We start from the raw sequence: 18937 nt of genomic DNA on the forward strand, positions 1-18937 counted from the left end.
CGAAAATCACATTAGTGTCATAATTCACACTCATTCATTTCAATTATAGATGCAAATTAATGATTGAATCAGCGTAGCAGATTACTTAAAGGGGTCTTATGGCGTTGCTTAAAAGAACATTATTTTTTGGATTTGATGTAATGCAATGTGTTTATGCGGTTTAAGGTTAAAACACACATTATTCTTCCACATACTGTACATTATTGTTGCTCATCTATGCTCCGCCTTTCTGAAACATGCAGATTTTAACAAAACTCATGTTCTGCAAAGCACGGTGTGCTCTGATTGGCCAGCTATCCAGTGTGTTGTAATTGGCTGATTCCTCAAGTGTGTGACGGAAATGTTACGTCCCTTACCATACTGTGATGCCACGTCCCAGTGTTCTGACAAGAACTCCATGATGAGACAAAACCAACAAAACCTATTACAAACAAGGCATTTGCTGCATAACGTGGAGACATGATTACTGATTTTAATGACTTATACTTTCTTTTTACGCATTGTGTTGTGTATTGTGCTGCGTAAATAAAACCATGTCTGCATTTGTAATCAGAGAAACGACAAACAGCAAGCACTACTCTTCACTGCTCAAAACACACAGGCTGTGAGCAAGGCCTTGTAACACTCCAAAGAGAAAGGAACAATTGAAATCGCATCATATGACCCCTTTAAGAAAATAATAAAATATATTATAATATAAATTATACATTTACATCCCTAAAATATGAAAACCAAAGTTTTACTCCAAAATTTTAGCTGCTCCCTTTTGCAAATAAATATACAACACAGATAAATTAAACCTTTTTTATTAATTCCACATTCATCAGTCTTACACAATCTTAAAACTCATAACTCAACACACGCACACAAAAAAAACAATTTCTGCAACCAGAATTTACTTTTTTTTTTTTTTTTTTTTTGATTAAATTTTTGCATTATTAAATAACTATAAACCATTACCTTAAAACTGATTTTAACTGAACGTGCAGATGATTTCTTTGAGTAAATCATTTTTGTGTTACAGTAACAGAAAATATTTATATGTCAATTATTCAGCTGCCTATTTGACTCCAAAATTGGAGCCACACCACATCTGGAAGCACTTCTCTGCCTCCTCCACCTTCTTCTTCTCTTCCTTCTTATCTTCAGCTGCCTGATCATCAGATGGTTTGTAGTAAACTCTGACCATCTCTTCATTAAACCTATTTGGCAGGAAACTGGAGAGCTGAAAATAAGACACGTAACACAATCAGTTTTCAAAAATATTTTATACAAAGTTCAAGTCTGTGTGCAATTATTTATTTATTATTTATTTGCTTGTTTGTTTATTAATTATTTAATTGTTTATTTGTTCATTCATTTACTTATTTATTTGGATGTTTCAATCCAAAGTTGTGAATATCGCAAAATTTTAATATTGCATAAAACAAAATCGCCACTTCCTTATAGACTGGTGCCTAATACCACAAATAAAAGACTAATTCACTGCAGAAGTAGAAGCTAATGTTTTTTTAATCTATTTTATTTAAATAAATTACTTGCTCCCCAGAGCAGCAACAACTGCTGTCATGTTAAAATGCTTTTTGGAGGTGGACGACTGCTGTTTGAGAACGCATTCATTCTTTGAGGCCATTATGCTGAATCACTTTGACGAATACTTTGGCTCAGGCATTTCAGAATAACCAAAACAACATTTAATTTCATATTCTGTAAATATGTTTCCATGATAGTTTATGTATGTGTACTTATTTATATGGATTTTTTTAAATCTTTTTTTTTTTTTTTTTGTATTTAGAATTTAATTGCCATATCCATCCAGCCTTATTTTCTGTTTCAGAAAGTGGCATAAATATATCATTCATAATAATTTTTACCTGGAGATTCAACCAGATAACAAAATATGTCTGGAAACGACATTTGGTTGGGTCATTGACCCAGTTTTTAATTAAATAAGGGCAATCATAAGCTATTGCAGTTCATTTTGCAATGTATCATTGCCGGTCATAGGCGTCAATGACTCGCAATACAAATTTTTTTTCATTCAAATACACGATGTCCGCTGTGTTTTCCCCCATGCCGACTCCACCCTCACCATGCCAGACCATGGCCCGAACTATGACTAGATGCCGACTGTATGTATGCTGGATGAAATTCTCATCACAACACTCGGTCCGAGAATTTTGATTGGCTTTGCTACCTGCCTGTCAACAAATGTATTTGCATATCTCTGTGCACCGATACGCGCAGACACGGTACATCAGCAGCGCGTTCACATACGATGTGCAGACAGAGCGAGAATGGCAAGAATGGTATAACTGCAGCCTGGAGATCTCCAAATAGGGGCGGGATCTCCAAAACGGGGTGGGAGCTCCAAAATAGGGTGTGGCTTCCTCCCAAAATGGGGTGGGAGCTCCAAAATAGGGTGTGGCTTCCTCCCATTGAGAGACAGGCGCACGACACGCATGCACAGTTTTTCCCCAAATCCACTTCACTGCAAACTCCACCCCACAACTGATTCTGAAGTTTTTACTGGTTTACTGGTGTCAATTAAAGTGTTTCCTAAACTATGCAACAAAAAACGCTAACCCCTAATCCTACCTTATTTAACAGAATTTGCCTACAAAAAACGACCCGTTTGGACTACATCCCTCTAGTTCCTGAATTAATGACGTCACTAGAACAGTTTTTTGACTAACCTCCGCCCACATGAATACACAAAAAGGGGGGCGTGGTTTTGTTGTGCTCCGACAGAGAAGAGGAAGAGTTGCGTTTGTGTTTGTCGCCATGCCATGTCGTCGCAACGCTGTTAAAGTGTCGAGTACCTGATAATCTTTAATGGGAGAGGCTTCGTTGGGTTTCCTCTTGCTGTAGAAAAAGACCTTTTCAATGGGGTTTTTGTCCTTCATTCCATGATCCAGATCAACCACCTGAGTAAGAAGAGATGAAATAGCTAGTTTGTGAAGATATGAAGGCAGATGTGAATTGTTTGAAACATAACTTACATAAACTGGTAAATCTTCAGCGTTCAGAGAAACAGTCAGGTCTGTAGGTCTGTACTGCTCTAATGCTGTTTTCCATGTTTTCATCAGCTCTTCCTGAAATTTCAGATTCGAGAGGGCTTGTCAGTTCTAGAGGGTTAATCAAAGTGTAAGCCAGTGTGCTTTTCACTTCTGTCTAACCTTTGACATGCTGTTCTCAGTCAGTCGAGCTTCTCCAACAAACTTTGGCAGTTTTCTTCTGATGATCTTGTTCAAGATGTCTCTGGATTTCTTCAGATTATCAGAAGTGGAGGACGATATCTGCTCAAAGATCTCATCTGACAAAAGAACAGAAGAGTCATTATTATCATCAATAAAAATTTGTTATTTCCTGTATTGTATGTCCTGAGACACATTACCACAAGTGTTTAATAGAGGAAATGTGTTTATCTTGGTATAACAGGGCACATATTACTTCTTTAATTTATATATATTTGTGTGTATGTGTGTGTTTTTTGCTGACCTGTGAGTTTGCTGTAGTCCTCTGCTGTCTTTATGGCTTCAGAAATCTTCAGCATATCTTCAGGTTTTCCTTCATGAAGATCACGATCAGCTTGTACAAGTGCTTCTGCAAACCTAACACAGAAAAAAATACATCTGAGTTAGTGTTTCAAACATGTATAAGGTGTGCAGTCAGTTACCTAATTTGTGTAATATCCTGGAAAGGAAAAATTGGAAATGCAAGATTTTTAAATCAGAAGCACAGATATCACCACTGTCCAGACAGAGACACTCACATGTCTTCAATGATGTTGCAGATTTTGTGCTGATAGGCCTGGCGATGGAGAGTGTATCGAGTGCGAAACATGTCATAAACATTATCAGCCTCCTGTTAGACACACAAACATCATAGTGTGAGAAATGTTTTTTGTCTATACAAAGAAATTCTCAAGGGCCTCAAGGGTTATTCTGGAGCTCACTGACTCATGGCATGGACAGAAACAATAGAAACATGGTATCACAGGTTTAGAAAAGCAGGATGATATGTAATTAACTTAAACATACTTTAATTTAAAGTCTTCATTTGAAAGTCATATTAGTATGTCTGACATGATATATAACTATAACAGATTCTGTATATATTAATAGAGCTTCTGCTAGGGCTGGACAATTAATCAAATTTCTAATCGCAATTACAATTCCCTCAATGCTGTGGAGAAAAATAGTTGAGCAATATTAGAAAGGAGTTTCTCAGAGAAAATGTAAAATAGTGTAAAGTTATCATCATCTACAGTAAATAATATCATCCAAAGATTCAGAGAATTTGGAACAATCTCTGTGCGTAAGGGTCAAGGCCGGAAAACATTGTCGGTGAAAAAAATCCACGTGCCATTCGCCATTGCCCGCTATAACTCTATAGGTCAAAAAAGAAGCCATATCTAAACATGATCCAGAAGCGCAGCCATTTTCTCTGGGCCTATGCTCATTTTGTCAAGGTAGCCGCTGTCTCATCCTAGTCTTGTGTGTTTGTGTGTGTGTGGGTTTCTCATTACGCTGATTGTTTGATGTGGGCATTACCTCTGATCATCAGTGATCAGCAGCAGCTGCATGTTATTTCCCCAGCCTATTTAATGCCTTGTCTTTCGTATCATGTTAGATCTTTGTTGGAGTTTCCCCGTCTTGTTTCCTGTTTAAGTTCTTCTTGTGTGTTCCTTCGGCTACATTGAGTTTGTTGTGTCAAGCTGTACCTTTTCCAGTCTCATTGTGGATTCTACACCTGACTCATCACTCACCACTCCGGGGAATTCTTCACTGTCATCACTCATCTCAACTGGATTGCCCATCGAAGTCCCTGTGCCACCACTCTCCTGCTGGCTGCAACAGGAAGACCTTTGCTGTAATCTCAATAAAGAGTCATTTTACTTGCGACTTTCATCCGCTTATGTTTCACGTAACAGAACGATCTTACCATCATTATGGATGCAGCAAGTTCCACTTCACTGAGTTCATCAACCACAGTATTGCTTGTATGGATCAGCAGCAGGAGAGTATCTCCACCACGGGGCACGCTGTGCAAGCGCTTATGACGCAGGTGTCCGAGCTCTCCCAAAAGTTCCAACTCCTGAGTAATCCCACTGCGCCCCCCACACCATTGGATCCGAGTAACCAACCTGAACCGTGCCTGCCCATTCATCAGAGCTATGCTGGTGAGCCCGATTTTTGCAGAGCCTTTCTCACGCAATGTTCTATGCACTTTTCCCTACATCCCAGGACCTTTGAGAGAGAAGAGTCCAAGGTGGTGTTTGTACTCACCCTTCTCACTGGTCAGGCGGCGCTATGGGGGACGGCGGTGTGGGAAACCAAGGACCCAAGCTGCACCTTGTTCCAGGCACTCGCCACCGAGATGAAGAGGGTCCTCGACTGTGCGGTAACAGGCAAGGATGCTGCCAGACTCCTTGCGGATCTAAGACAAGGTGATCATATGGTAGCTGACTACTCCATCGAGTTCAGGACGTCGGCGGCAGAGTGCAGATGGAACGAAGAGGTGCAGTAGGATATGTTCTTGCATGGGTTGGTTGACCGTATCCAAAGGTAAATATACATCTTGGACCTCCCCCAGAGTCTCAACAGACTTGTCAACCTGGTGTTGCATGTATATCCTAGTCACAACCATCTTGAGCAGTGCACTCATCCTAACCGCAGATCCGGAGGCGCTGAAGGCCAATCAACCAGCGAGGGAGACACGGTCGGCCCCGCCGCTGATCCTGAGCCCATGGACGTAGGGAGATCCGGAAGACTTTGTCTATACTGTGGAGGAAAGGGCCATTTCCTACATTCGTGTCCAGTAAAAGAGCAGGCCCGATAGTATTGAATAGGCTACTATCGGGTGGGATCTGGGCCGAGAAGTCCTCACAATCCACTCTTCTTCCGGTAAGACTGAGATGGGCCAATCACACTCACACCTGCCAAGCTTTACTGGACTCCAGAGCCAAGGTTAATTTTATGTACACTCACTTTGCCCAGAAATTCCACCACCCCATCACACCACTCACCAGACAGGTCTCTGTTAGTGGACAGAAACTCCCCAGTATCTCCCTTACTACCTGTCCAATAACCCTTACCACATCAGGCAACCACACTGAGACCATCACGGTTTTCCTCATGGACTCCCCTCTGGCACCCATAGTTCTCGGTCACCCCTGGCTTACTCAACACAACCCCAGGGTGGATTGGCACCAGCACTTAACCCTTTGAAGACGATTAACGCGGATACGCGTTTTGAGTCATTTTCTCCTGATAACCCCGAAAAGAACTTAAATTACACTTTCAGTTTTAATCGTACAGATAAGAGCAATACATCAATCAAATCTGTAAACGGTCTACTTTTGTTTTGGATACAGACATAATAACAACAGAACTTTGTGCACTTATAAAATAAAGATAACAAACAAAGTGTGCTGTCTGCAGCCTTTGTCTGCGCTGATCTTCATTTACAAACATGTCATTAAAATGAACTGTAACTCCGTGAATACTCAACGAAGAGACATGAGAGATATATCTATAGAAAGCCTGACATGTCTACTAAACAAATGTCGCAGAAAACAGATATTCTGTGATAAAGTAATCCATATGAAAACAACGCGATGTCTGTTTTTCATGTCTCCCTTCATTGTATCTAATGTGACCACGCCCCCGCGCTGAATACACCCACACAGAAGAAAAAGCAGCGAGACTGTTCTTCAAGTTCTTTATTTTACTGTTTGCTTCATGATGAGAGTAATAAGACATAATTCACCCCAAAAAGATGTGATGTGGTTGAGGATTTGAGAAATGGATTTCCTCAGAAAAAAGAATGAAGCACTTTATTCAGCAGAGATCATAAACATGAGTATGTCTCTTTTTATTTATTTATATACTTGTACTAGTTTTCACATAACGTGTAAACATTTTACTAGTTAGACTTTTTCCAAATACTTTTTCCAAACTATAATTCCTGACTAAATGTATAATCAAGTGAAATATTATGAAGTTTCAATAACAATATACAATACTATACCATTCATTCAAGCTTGATGTAAATAATATAAATGTAACAAATAGAGATAACTGTAACAAATGTAAAAACAATGCAGTTCTTTCAATTTATTCCCCCTAAAAAACCTGAAAAATATTCTCAGCTCTTTTCAACATTAATAATAATAATAACGATTATGATAATAATAATAAATGTTTTTTTTTTTTTTTGTAGAAAATAAGATTGTTAAAAGGATTTCTGAAGGATTGTGTGACTGGAGTAAGGATGCCAAAAAAATAGTTTGAAAGTCAGTTTTGATTGTTCCTAATAAACTGTTTAACTGCTCCCCCAAGTGGATATTAAATTATGTTGTGGGATAATTAAATATATTCTCAATAAACTACAAACATAAAATTATATAGATTTATTTTGTCCTCACATTCTTTCTTGTAACTCCTCACTCAGTGGCACAGCTGAATGAGAGGCTCATTATGCAGCTCATTATGCAGGCCTTTGTCTCCTCAGGTGTAAATCACAATGATATTCATGATAGTTGACTCCTACTCGCATATGACTTTTACCAACAAAAAGTGTCTTAGAAAATTTAAATCAATGTATTGTTTTCTGTAAGTGAGTAAACAAGATGATTTTCACATCATTTAGAAAGAAAAATTCTAGGCTACAAGCTCCAGTTCTCAAAAATCCCGGGAACCATTGTTCTTTATGTGTTTTATGGCCTTATTCAAGTGATTTAACATTTTTAGTTTTTCACTAACCACGCATAAAATTTTGTTTCTCAAAAATACAATCATGTACATGCATGCATTTCACATATTATTATAGCCCAGTTTGTGTTGATTACAGTGAGATTAGACTTTACCCATTTACATATTTATAAGAAACTGAAAAAAGCACAAATATCAGGGCATGACACAACTTCTCCAGGCCCCAAATATTCCCTTAGACTCTTGTGTCTGCTTGTCCTTCTGTTTCTGTTTCTGTGTTTCAGGAGAAGGCAGTGGACATATCAAACGTGCCGTGGAGTACCTGGATCTGAGGGAAGTCTTCAGTAAGTCCCGTGCTGCTTCTCTCCCTCTGCATTGTGCCTATGACTGTGCTATATATTTATTGCCAGGTAAGTCTCCGCTTAAAGGCAAGCTTTACTCTCTTTCTGCTCCCGAGAGGGAGGCCATGGAGAAATATATTTCTGGTTCTCTAGCAGCGGGGTTCTTCCGACCTTCCTCTTCTCCAGCGGGGGCGGGGTTCTTTTTTTGTGGGGAAGAAGGATGGTTCCTTGCGGCCTTGTATTGATTAACTAGGACTGGACAACATCACGTTAAAGCATACCTATCCTTTGCTGTTGATGTATTCAGCTTTCGAGAGGTTGCAGGGAGCATCCGTTTTCATAAAATTGGATTTCCGTAATGCTTATCATTTGGTTCACATTCGGAAAGGGGGATGAATGGAAAACCGCTTTTAACACCCCCAGAGGGCATTTTTAATATTTGGTTATGCCGTTCGGCCTTTCCAATTCCCCAGCAGTTTTCCAGGCACTCATGAATGACGTGTTTAGAGACATGGTAGATCAATTCATATATGTCTACCTGGATGACATATAGATTTTTTCATCTTCTTTCCAGGAACACATTCAGCATGTCAGAAGAGTGCTTCAGAGGCTGCTAGAGAATAGTTTTTTTGTCAAGGTGGAGAAATGCAATTTTCATGCACAGTCTGTTTCTTTTGTAGGATACATCATCTCATCTGAGGGAGTACATATGGATCCTGACATGGTTAAGGCTGTGGTAGATTGGCCAAGTCCAGATTCCCATAAGGCCCTACAGAGGTTTCTGGGGTTTGCCAATTTTTATTGGAGTTTCATGCACAATTTCAGCCAACTAGCCGTTCCTCTGACTGCCTTGACCTCCACCAGAATGACATTCAGGTTGTCTGATACAGCTGAGGCTGTATTCGCTATTCTCATAGCCCCTGATCCTTCACATCACTTCATGGTGGAGGTCGATGCGTCAGAGGTGGGGGTAGGTGCAGTTCTATCTCAACGTCCTTCCACAGACGACAAGATGCATCCCTGTGCATTTTTTCCCCATTGTTTATCACCCGCCAAACGTGATTTGGATATTGGGAACAAAGAGTAGTTGGCAGTCAAATTAGTGTTGGAAGAATGCTGTCATTGGTTAGAAGGGTCGGGGGTACCTTTTATCAGTTGGATTGACCATAAGAACCTGGAATATATCAGGTCTGCTAAAAGACTTAACTGGCAGGCTCGGTGGGCACTTTTTTTTGGACGATTAGATTTTTCTCTTTCATACACCCCTGATTCCAAAAATGTCAAACCGATTCTTTGTCACATATTTTTGATCTTTCTGAATGCCCATCTACTCCCGAGTGTATTTTACCAGAGATATTAGTGGTCTCCACTCTGACATGGGTGATTGAATCGAGGGTCAGAACGGCAGAAGTGGTAACGCCTCCGACCTATTGCCCACCGAATAGAAAATTTGTGCCGGAGGGGTTAAGGTCCAACGTCATTCAGTGTGGGGATTGTTCCAACGTTGTGTGTCATCCAGGAGTTAATGACACCAGTTTTTTTGTCAAGCAACGATTCTGGTGGCTGTTGATGGCTCATTACATTCATAATTTTGTTTTGGCTTGTTCGGTTTGTGCCACTGGTAAGACTTCCAATCGACCCCCAGATAGGCAACTCCAACCGCTGTCAGTCCCTTTGAGACCTTTGTCCCACAATGCTCTAGATTTCATTACCACCCTCACAGGGGAAAATGGTAGTTTTGACCGCAGTGGACCGGTGCTCGAAGGCGGCTCATTTTATTCCCTTTCCCAAATTACCATCTGCCAAGGTCACAGCGGTAACTGTCATACATCATGTCTTTCAGCTATATGCCCTCCTGATGGACATGGTTTCCGACAGAGGACCCCAATTTGTGTCCAAATTTTGGCAGGAGTTTTGTAAGTTACTGGGTGTGACTGTCAGTCTATCTTCGGGGTTCCATCCCCAAAGCAATGGCCAAACCGAGAGAGCCAACCAAGATTTGGAGAGAGTGTTGCAATGTTTGATATCCAAGAATCCTTCCTCTTGGAGTCAGCAACTCTCTATGGTTGAGTATGCTCATAACTCGTTACCAGTGTCATCCACAGGCCTTTCTTCGTTTGAATGTAGCTTAAGTTACCAGCCACCTATTTTTTCCAGTCTTAAATCCGATGTCGGGGTCCTCTCTGCCCATGCCTTCATCCAGAGGTGCCGCCACACTTGGAGTAGAGCCTGTGAGACTCTTCTTCAGGTGGGGGAGCACACCAAGGCCCAGACCGATCGCCACCGGTCGAAGCCTCCCATATAAGTTGTGGTTCAAAAAGTGTGGCTTTCTACCAAAACCATTCGGTTCTGCTCCATATCTAACAAGTTAGCTCCAAAATGTATTGGCCTTTTTTCTGTCCAACTCAAACTTCTACCAACATACAGGAAGATTCATCTCGCCTTCCATGTATCAAAGATTAAACCCGTGTTTCATTCACACGAGGAACCGACATATTCGGTGAACCATATTCCGTACTCGAGATGGAGGGGACGTGGATTCAAGTACTTGGTGGACTGAGAAGGTTACGGTCCGGAGGAGAGAAGATGGGTACCTGCTAGGGACATCCTGGATCACTCCCTTATCAATGATTACAATCGACAGGTAGGATAGTCTGTGAACGCCAGTAGGCGTTCCTATGGGGGAGGGTACTGTCAACTTTCATCTGATTATCTTTCACGTAACATATTTAAAATGGACTGTGGCAAAGTGGAAAACTGTTCTGCGGTCAGACAAATCAAAATTTGAAGTTATTTTTGGAATACTGGGACACCATGTCATCCGGACTAAAGACAACAAGGACAACCCAAGTTGTTATCAGCGCTCAGTTCAGAAGCCTGCATCTCTGATGGTATGGGGTTGCATGAGTGCGTGTAGCATGGGCAGCTTACACATCTGGAAAGGCACCATCAATGCTGAAAGGTATATCCAAGTTCTAGATCCACATATGCTCCCATACAGTCGTCCCTCTAAGGGAAGACCTTACAATTTCCAACATGACAATGCCAGACTACATACTGCATCAATTACAACATGATGGCTGCGTAGAAGAAGGATCCAGGAACTGAAATGACCAGCCTGCAGTCCAGATCTTTCACCCATAGAAAAAAAATTAGCACATCATGAAGAGGAAGATGTGACAAAGAAGAACTAAGGCAGATGAGCAACTAGAAGCCTGTATTAGACCAGAATGGGACAACATTCCTATTCCTAAACTGGCGCAACTTGTCTTCTCGGTCCACAGACGTTTGCAGACTGTTATAAAAAGAAGAGGGGATGCCACACAGTGGTAAACATGGCCTCGTCCCAACTTTTTGGGAATGTGTAGCTCTCATGTAAACCAAAATGAGCCAATATTTGGCATGACATTTCAAAATGTCTCACTTTCAACATTTGATATGTTATCTATATTCTATTGTGAATAAAATATAAATTTATGAGATTTGTAAATTATTCCATTCTGTTTTTACTCACAAATTCTACAGTGTCCCAACTTTTTTGGAATCAGGTTAGTACTTAATCGGCAATTAATCGGTCAAAGCGGCAATTAATCTTTCAAAGTACACTTATGTTTTTCTGCTTAAGATGCATTTTTTTCTTTCTACATGTTATCTTAAGGGTTTTTCCCATTATTTATAATTTAGTTTTAGTGTAACATTAGAATACCACTATAATATTACAATATTTTTTTATTTTTTATAATTTTAAGAAGAAACCAATTAGATTTATAGTTGACATTTTAGGCTTAATACTATAGCACTAAAAGTTTTTCAGTTAGAGTGTTTTCATATTGTTTATTTTCATGTAAAATTATGTCATGCAGTTGCATCATTCAATGTAAATTGTGATAATTGTAATCGATAATCACAATTACTATTTCAAGGGAATTATCAACAAATATGATTTTTGTCATAATCGTGCAGCCCTACCGTTATATGCCATACACAGAGTGGGTGTGTTTGGTTTGAAATAATGTGTGATGATTGTATGAGGCACCTTGTCTCTGAAGCAGATGTGATTTCTTTCGTTCACTTCACAGACTCGAGCAAACTTCAGCAGACGTTGATGGTCAAAACTGTTTCGAATGCCCAGGTGATGACAGTCTCTGTCAAATAAGTATTCAATATGAAAACACAGTGGATGCATAAATAATAGGATCATCTTTATCACAGCTTGTAATAAGATAAGACATGGTAAAAGTACAGCTGTGAATATGTACATTACTAAAATGATTACACCATAGTAGGCTCTTAAAGTGAGTAATGGTTTTATATTTGTCTGGCATTTGTGACGTCACATCTCAGAATAATCATTAGTGATTCAGCCAATCAGTATTGCCATTTACCTACAGATCCAGAGACATTAGTCACATGACATCAACAGCCCTTGCATCTGTGCAAAATTTCTAATATTTACCGTGCAAAATAGTCCCATTTGTCCACATCGATGCCATTCTGTTTATTTGCTACAATCTCATACAGGAAGGATTTGTCTTCATCTCTGCCCTCGTATCTCCACTGAACAGAAGAGCGGTTCAGACTTCATTCTACTGAACTGTCGATTTTATAAACACACCATAAAGAGTATCAGTCTGTACCTCTGAGGTTTTTGCCCCTTCGATTAACTCTTTAATGAAGGTGATGTCTCTATCATCCAGTCCATGTTCTTTCATCACATCTTCATTCTCAGCCTTCAGACTCCTCACAATGTCATCGAACATCTGGACTGACATCTGCTCATGCTGCAGTAAATACAGAAACATAGATGGCATCATGAATACATGTAATACACAACCAGTTGCTTTGGCTGCATGAGCAGTGTGTTTGCGCTTACCTTCCAGTTTTCAGGGATGTCATCATGCAGCCCTAAGAAAAAGTAGCAGCTCTCAGGTTGAAAGTCATATTGTACATTATATTTGATTTAAGTTTATTACACACTTTTCCAGTAATATTTACAAGGCATACATTTACAGTAGTTCTACATGTCAAAATGTAACAATGATTTGAGAGGAAACTTGTCCACAGAATCTTCTGATTAGATTTCATGTCACACTGCCACTTACCTCTTAATTTTTTCATTTTTTTGGCTCCTGGAATAACCAGACCATCAAATACATGAGAAAACGGACCATGACCTTAAAAAAAGAAAAAGAAAAGAAAATGCATGTTTTGCAGTCTTATGTCTCTTTTTCTGTCTTATGTGTCTTTATGTCCATTTTGCACATGATCTCTAAAAGTGATAATCACCGTTTGAAACTTGCAGTATCTTCTTGTTTTTCAAATTTATACACTTAAACGGGATTCTAGTTTTGGGCCACTAAACTCTGTTTCCCTTTTGTTTCAAATATCACAAAACTATCAGTAATAACTATTACTGTACTTATCACTGTACTGTGTAGCTAAGGTCAACATAAATCTCTGCTGAAGTTTATGAAGGTTTGGGTGAAATGGACACCATTACAAATACAAAAATAGTATTCAATTAAATGTATTCTTAGTATTTATTAACTTTGGAACAACAATTTTGGAGAAAATAAAATGTTAAAAATAACAAGAGATGAAGATTCCAGTATAAATAGTTCATAAATAAGTATTATCACTACTCACCCAAGTCGTGACACAGACCAGCGATCTGAACACACAGGAAATCCTGTTTGGTAATTTTGAGCTCTGGCTGATTGTTGTGAAGAACTTTTACCAGACGTCCTGATAAATGTGCCACACTAAAACACAAACACACACACACACACACACCCGCGTGACTTTACCTTAACAAAATCGAAAGCACCGAATCTTACAAAAAGATTAATAATGTTCTTTTTTTTTTGCTTGCATGTCATGTGACTGTTATTCATCACATGGAAGAGCATGCCTTACCTTTTTTATTATTATTATTTAATTTTTTATTTTGAATATGGTATTATTAATTCAGTCTCACCCAAGTGAGTGTTCAAAGCGATTGTGAGAAGCACCCGGATACACCAGATATGTTCCTCCCAGCTGTTTGATGTGTCTGAGTCTCTGAAACTGAGGAGTGTCAATGATCTTCACCAGCAGGGGGTGCAGCTCCATGTGTCCATGAATGGGGTCATTGAAGATCTACAGGATAAAAAAAGAAAAGATAAATAAATCCCTGGTTTATCTCACTAAAATGAATTTGTGACTCAATGTACGAAGTTCTGAGGATATTCCCTGTTAGCTGGGTTTATGAGTGAGTCATTGAATCATTCGCTCAACTGATTTCCAATGATTCATTGGCTGATCTGATTCATTCAGAAACAGAAATCTGCTCTGGTCAGTTTTTTTTTAATCCTGCTTCTACAACACGTGTATTCCGCTTTTGAAATTGCTTTTGAATGAGAGCTTGCTGTTCAATTTTCACTTTCAATTTTGTAATCATGCTCACTCTGCGTAAAGGGAGCACATCTTATAAAATCAAATATTTGTCAATGAGTTTGTCAAGGAGCACAGGATCTGTTGAGAAGCAAATCCTTCAGCATGGTTTTGTCAGTCAACTCCTGTATGGAGCAGAGCGGAGGCTTTCAGTTTATAACTGTAGTGAACGTTTCCAAATTTAACTCAATTATTTTTATTTCAATAAAAAGCATATGACCAAACACATACACCCACTACTGTAGAAAACCGTAACTTGTGTAACTCCATTATTCTTGTAATACGCAAAATCTTTGAAGGCGGGATCCCTGCCCAATTGCCACAAGATTTTAATCCAGGATCCCAATCCCAGTGCACCCCCCTGCTCTGCTCTGAGTTCATTTATAAGTGTTTGTTTTGTTGTTGGAGCAAAACTTTCTTCACAAATAGTTCCTCCCATTGAAGTGATTCCTCTTTATGTACACAAATTGAGGAAACTTTTAACACACTGACCAAAGGCGGACTTACCCATTAGGCAAAAACAGGTGACCCCCTTGGGCCCAAAAAAGCCAAGGGCCTAATGTATAATTTCCTTTCTTAAATTAAGTATTTACATAACCAATTTATATTTAGTTAAAATAGACCTTTTTTAAAATTTTTTTTTTTTTTTTTTTTTTTTGTTAAATTCCTAAAATAAGATACTTTCACATTTTATTCTACGACATAAAACAGACTGCTTACACCCCACTCGTGACTTTTTTTAATTGTTGTGTTTCTTTAAAAGATGGTTGCTAGCAAGTTGCTAAATGGGACTGTGGGCACTGTCAGAGGCATTAATGTCATCACGCCAAACAGTTGATCAATTTGCAGTGTTTTCCAGTAGTAGTATAATTTGTAATACAATTAATTGTAGTATAACTAATTAATTGTTTCCAGTATTTTATATTGTTGGTCGACAATGTTTTTTTTTTTTTTTTTTTTTTGTCCTGTAATGGAACACAAGTCTTCAGATAGAAGATGCTTGTTTTATCACTTTCCTACTGATGCGGAGACTCTGACTTTGTAAGTTAAACTCATACTACGAATTTTCCATGTAAACACCACATTTAATGGCTTAGTCATGGTGAAAGTAACCTTAACTATGTATAGCAATTAAAGCCACATTAAATTTAAATGTTTATGGCCACATGAAGCTGTTAGAAAGCATAGATTGATGATTTCCTACACAGCAAAAAATCTGAGTGAAATTAACTCTGCTGGGAATTCATGTGAGACCACACTCAAGAGTGTGAAAGTGTTAAAATAGGAGTGTTAAATTAACACTGAATCTGAGTTAAAGTTAATGAGATAATTAAGTGATTAATTGAGTGATGATTGACCATTATTGATGAGACCTGATGTTAACATGCAGAATCAACAAAGACGAAAATCACTATTTTAATGGTGTCACCATTATAGTGGTCAGTTTTTGCTATAGTTGGGCTCTTGACCCCTAAAATTTTAAAGTCAGATTTTAATTTGAGTGTGGTCTCACATGTACTCCCATCAGAGTTAATTTCTCTCAGATTTTTTTGCTGTGTAAAAGCAAGGATAAAATAATATTTTGTGTAACTTACCTAGCCTAACAAAGATTAAATGTGGTACTTTATTCACTAAAATAAGTTTAATCTGACCATATCCAAAAACTCACTCACTCTAGTTATGATAATTTTATTTATTCACTATACTGTTTATTATTAATGTCTCATTTCAGTTTTAGTTTTGGATCTAGTTTTGTATTTATTCCAATTTATATGAAAAGGTTCATGTAGTGTGAATTAAAATTCATATACAGAGTAAATCCTTTTCAGTGTACACATTAAAAATAAGTTAGAAAACATTGTGCGAAGCGTGGAGGTGGTGACGCTGAAGTCGAGCGCCCGTGGTGCTGTAGATCAATTGTAGGCTGAGTTTAGCTTTTAAATTCTGGTGCTTTTATTTAGGCTTCAAAATTTATCAAAGTTATATTACTTTGTGAAGATTACCTTGATAGACAAAACGTGTAAGTTTCATGAACTATGGTTGAACACAGAGCTTATTTTTTGCGAATCCTATAGGCTTTTTGTCGAGGTAACAGCCGATCCACCTCCAGGGTGATGTCATATATCCCCCACTCTATTTACATTAAATACTAGCTTCACTGACAGTCCCAGTTTGCGCATGCATGATAAGTCCAATACTGCACAGATGCATCAAACATCCAATACATATAGGATCTGATCCAGCTAATGTCATCATGACAGGCTGCAGCGAGGACCCTTTGTTCTATTCTGGAAAAGAGGGCAGGGAGCAGCAGCTCATTTGCATTTAAAGAGACAGGCACGAAAAAAAATTATGTTTCTGCTTTCACTCAAAATAGGCATTTTTGAAATGATAAATGATCTGTGGGGTATTATATATATATATATATATATATATATATATATATATATATATATATATATATGAATGAGTTTCTGAATGGAATTAACTGTCTCCAGAAAAGTTTCAATGGCATTTTCATTTTATCTGATGAAGTAGTGTTTATGAGCACTGCTTTGTTTATAGCTATCACCGGGAAAACCACTATAGTTGTGACGTTCCAAAAGTGCTTCTGCTGGCAGAGGAATGGGCATTTTCATTAATCTCATCTGCAGTTTTTGTTCAGAATAATGCTAGAATCCACCCACAACCCCCTTTTTTAATTTATATAATAATTTTTACTTCTGACTCATCCCTTTCTTAAAAAAATGATTTAAAGGCTTGATTGTGAAGTTTATCATTTAAGAATTTATTTAGCTTCTGTGAAAACCCATATCTCAACTGTAAATCAAATGATTTTTCTTGGTCTACAACATGAAAGTAATCCATTATAACACATATATAAAATGTAGAAACATTGGACACAACTATTGGGCACCATTGTTCAGCACCAAGCATCACACAAAACACCTCAAGGTGGATCTAGATAAATGTGTGCAAATGTATTGGGCCCATCACTGTAAAACCAAACAGTGAAATGAATCAAATTAAATTAGTTAATTGCACTCAAATAATAATGAAAGTTCATTGGACTTAATTTAAATAAGTTCTGTAAACTAAAAATGTTACTGTAGTAAGGTGAACTTAAAATGATTGCGTTTTCAAGTTCCCAGCATGCTTTGCATCAGAAAACAAGGGAAATAAATAAATGTAGAAATTGAGTGTTATTTTGTGTGTTTTTTACAAGATTAACATAGAGGGACTTAAGTTAGTACTTGAATGTTGTGTTATGTCAGAACTTACAAAGGTTTCTATTATGTTGGTTTTGTAGTGTTACCGTTGTGGTGAAGAGTAGAGCCTGTGGTTAGGTTGAGGATGGACAACAATAGACTAAGTTTGAGTGTATTTCCCACATTATATGAGTTGAAAAAAAGAGAACATTTTAAGTGAAGTACTCTCTAATTATAAGTTGAGAAATATCGATATTTATAAGATGACTGAGCTAATTTAAGGCAACTGGAAATGAAATTCACACTGACATAATGTGATGACTTGCCATTTCAGTTTAAAGATAACAAATAATTATTTACTAAATGAATACTGTTGACAACATAACTATAGACTGTTATGTTTCTGCATGGAAGTGAGAATAAAATGATACCATCATCATAATATTTTTTTTTTACCTTCATTTGTTCTTTTGAGAAGTTTAAAGAGTATTTCTTCAGGATGTCCTGCAATTCATCCTTGATAATCTCCCATAACTGTTGTTTCTCAGGCTCTGAAAAGGAATGACACTTTAAATCCTCAGTATAATGATAATATATATATATATATATATATATATATATATATATATATATATATATATATATATATATATATATATATGCTGTATGCAATTGCTATGGCAAATCTCGGCTACCCTTACACAGTACACGTAGCAAAGTATATATATAATATGTGCAGGATAATACATTAATAATACCACTAACATTCACTAATATAATATAACACGTATATAAAATTGTCCCATACAAAATTTATGCTGAATTGATATTCAAGTAGTGTGACTAGTTTTAGGGATTCGAGTAGATGATGTTCTGTTTATGTCTCTCTGACGTAGTTCCTGTGGGTGGATTTTCCTCTTGCAAAACAGTAGGCTGTCTTTCTACCTTGATAAATCTATCGGGTTTACTGTCTTTACAGAACAGGTTATGTGATGACAGCAGTTGAAAGACTGGATATAGTGTGTTGCTTCATTTTTCAGTAATCGAATTCCTTGAAGCCTATTTTGAAAACAGAAAATTACTCTCTGCGCAAATGAACCTTACGTTTACATCCACACAAAACACATCTTTCTTCACTTACCTTCACTTGCTTCATAGGACTTTTTTAGATCCTGGAGACTTTTCCTGTAATCGGAGAGAGTTTTTCTGGTTGGTTCAGCTCGAGGCATCTTCTCTT

At 38.0% G+C, this 18937-nt stretch overlaps 1 protein-coding gene across 1 annotated transcript; it reads right to left on the reverse strand.

The window, feature by feature from the left end:
- Positions 1–1015: 1015 nt before the first annotated feature.
- LOC113099756 (deoxynucleoside triphosphate triphosphohydrolase SAMHD1-like) lies at positions 1016–18937 on the reverse strand. The gene is made up of 15 exons (XM_026264701.1): positions 18842–18937; positions 18157–18251; positions 14037–14197; positions 13706–13821; positions 13162–13233; positions 12933–12964; positions 12697–12840; positions 12516–12616; positions 12096–12204; positions 3776–3867; positions 3502–3614; positions 3180–3316; positions 3003–3095; positions 2823–2927; positions 1016–1225 (listed from the first exon to the last, which is right to left on the reverse strand). The coding sequence occupies exons 1-15, from the start codon at positions 18927–18929 to the stop codon at positions 1061–1063; spliced, it is 1623 nt and encodes a 540-aa protein (XP_026120486.1). The 5' UTR covers positions 18930–18937; the 3' UTR covers positions 1016–1060.

The sequence above is a fragment of the Carassius auratus genome, unplaced genomic scaffold, assembly GCF_003368295.1.
Source record: "Carassius auratus strain Wakin unplaced genomic scaffold, ASM336829v1 scaf_tig00217029, whole genome shotgun sequence".
In the NCBI taxonomy this organism is placed as follows: domain Eukaryota; kingdom Metazoa; phylum Chordata; class Actinopteri; order Cypriniformes; family Cyprinidae; genus Carassius; species Carassius auratus.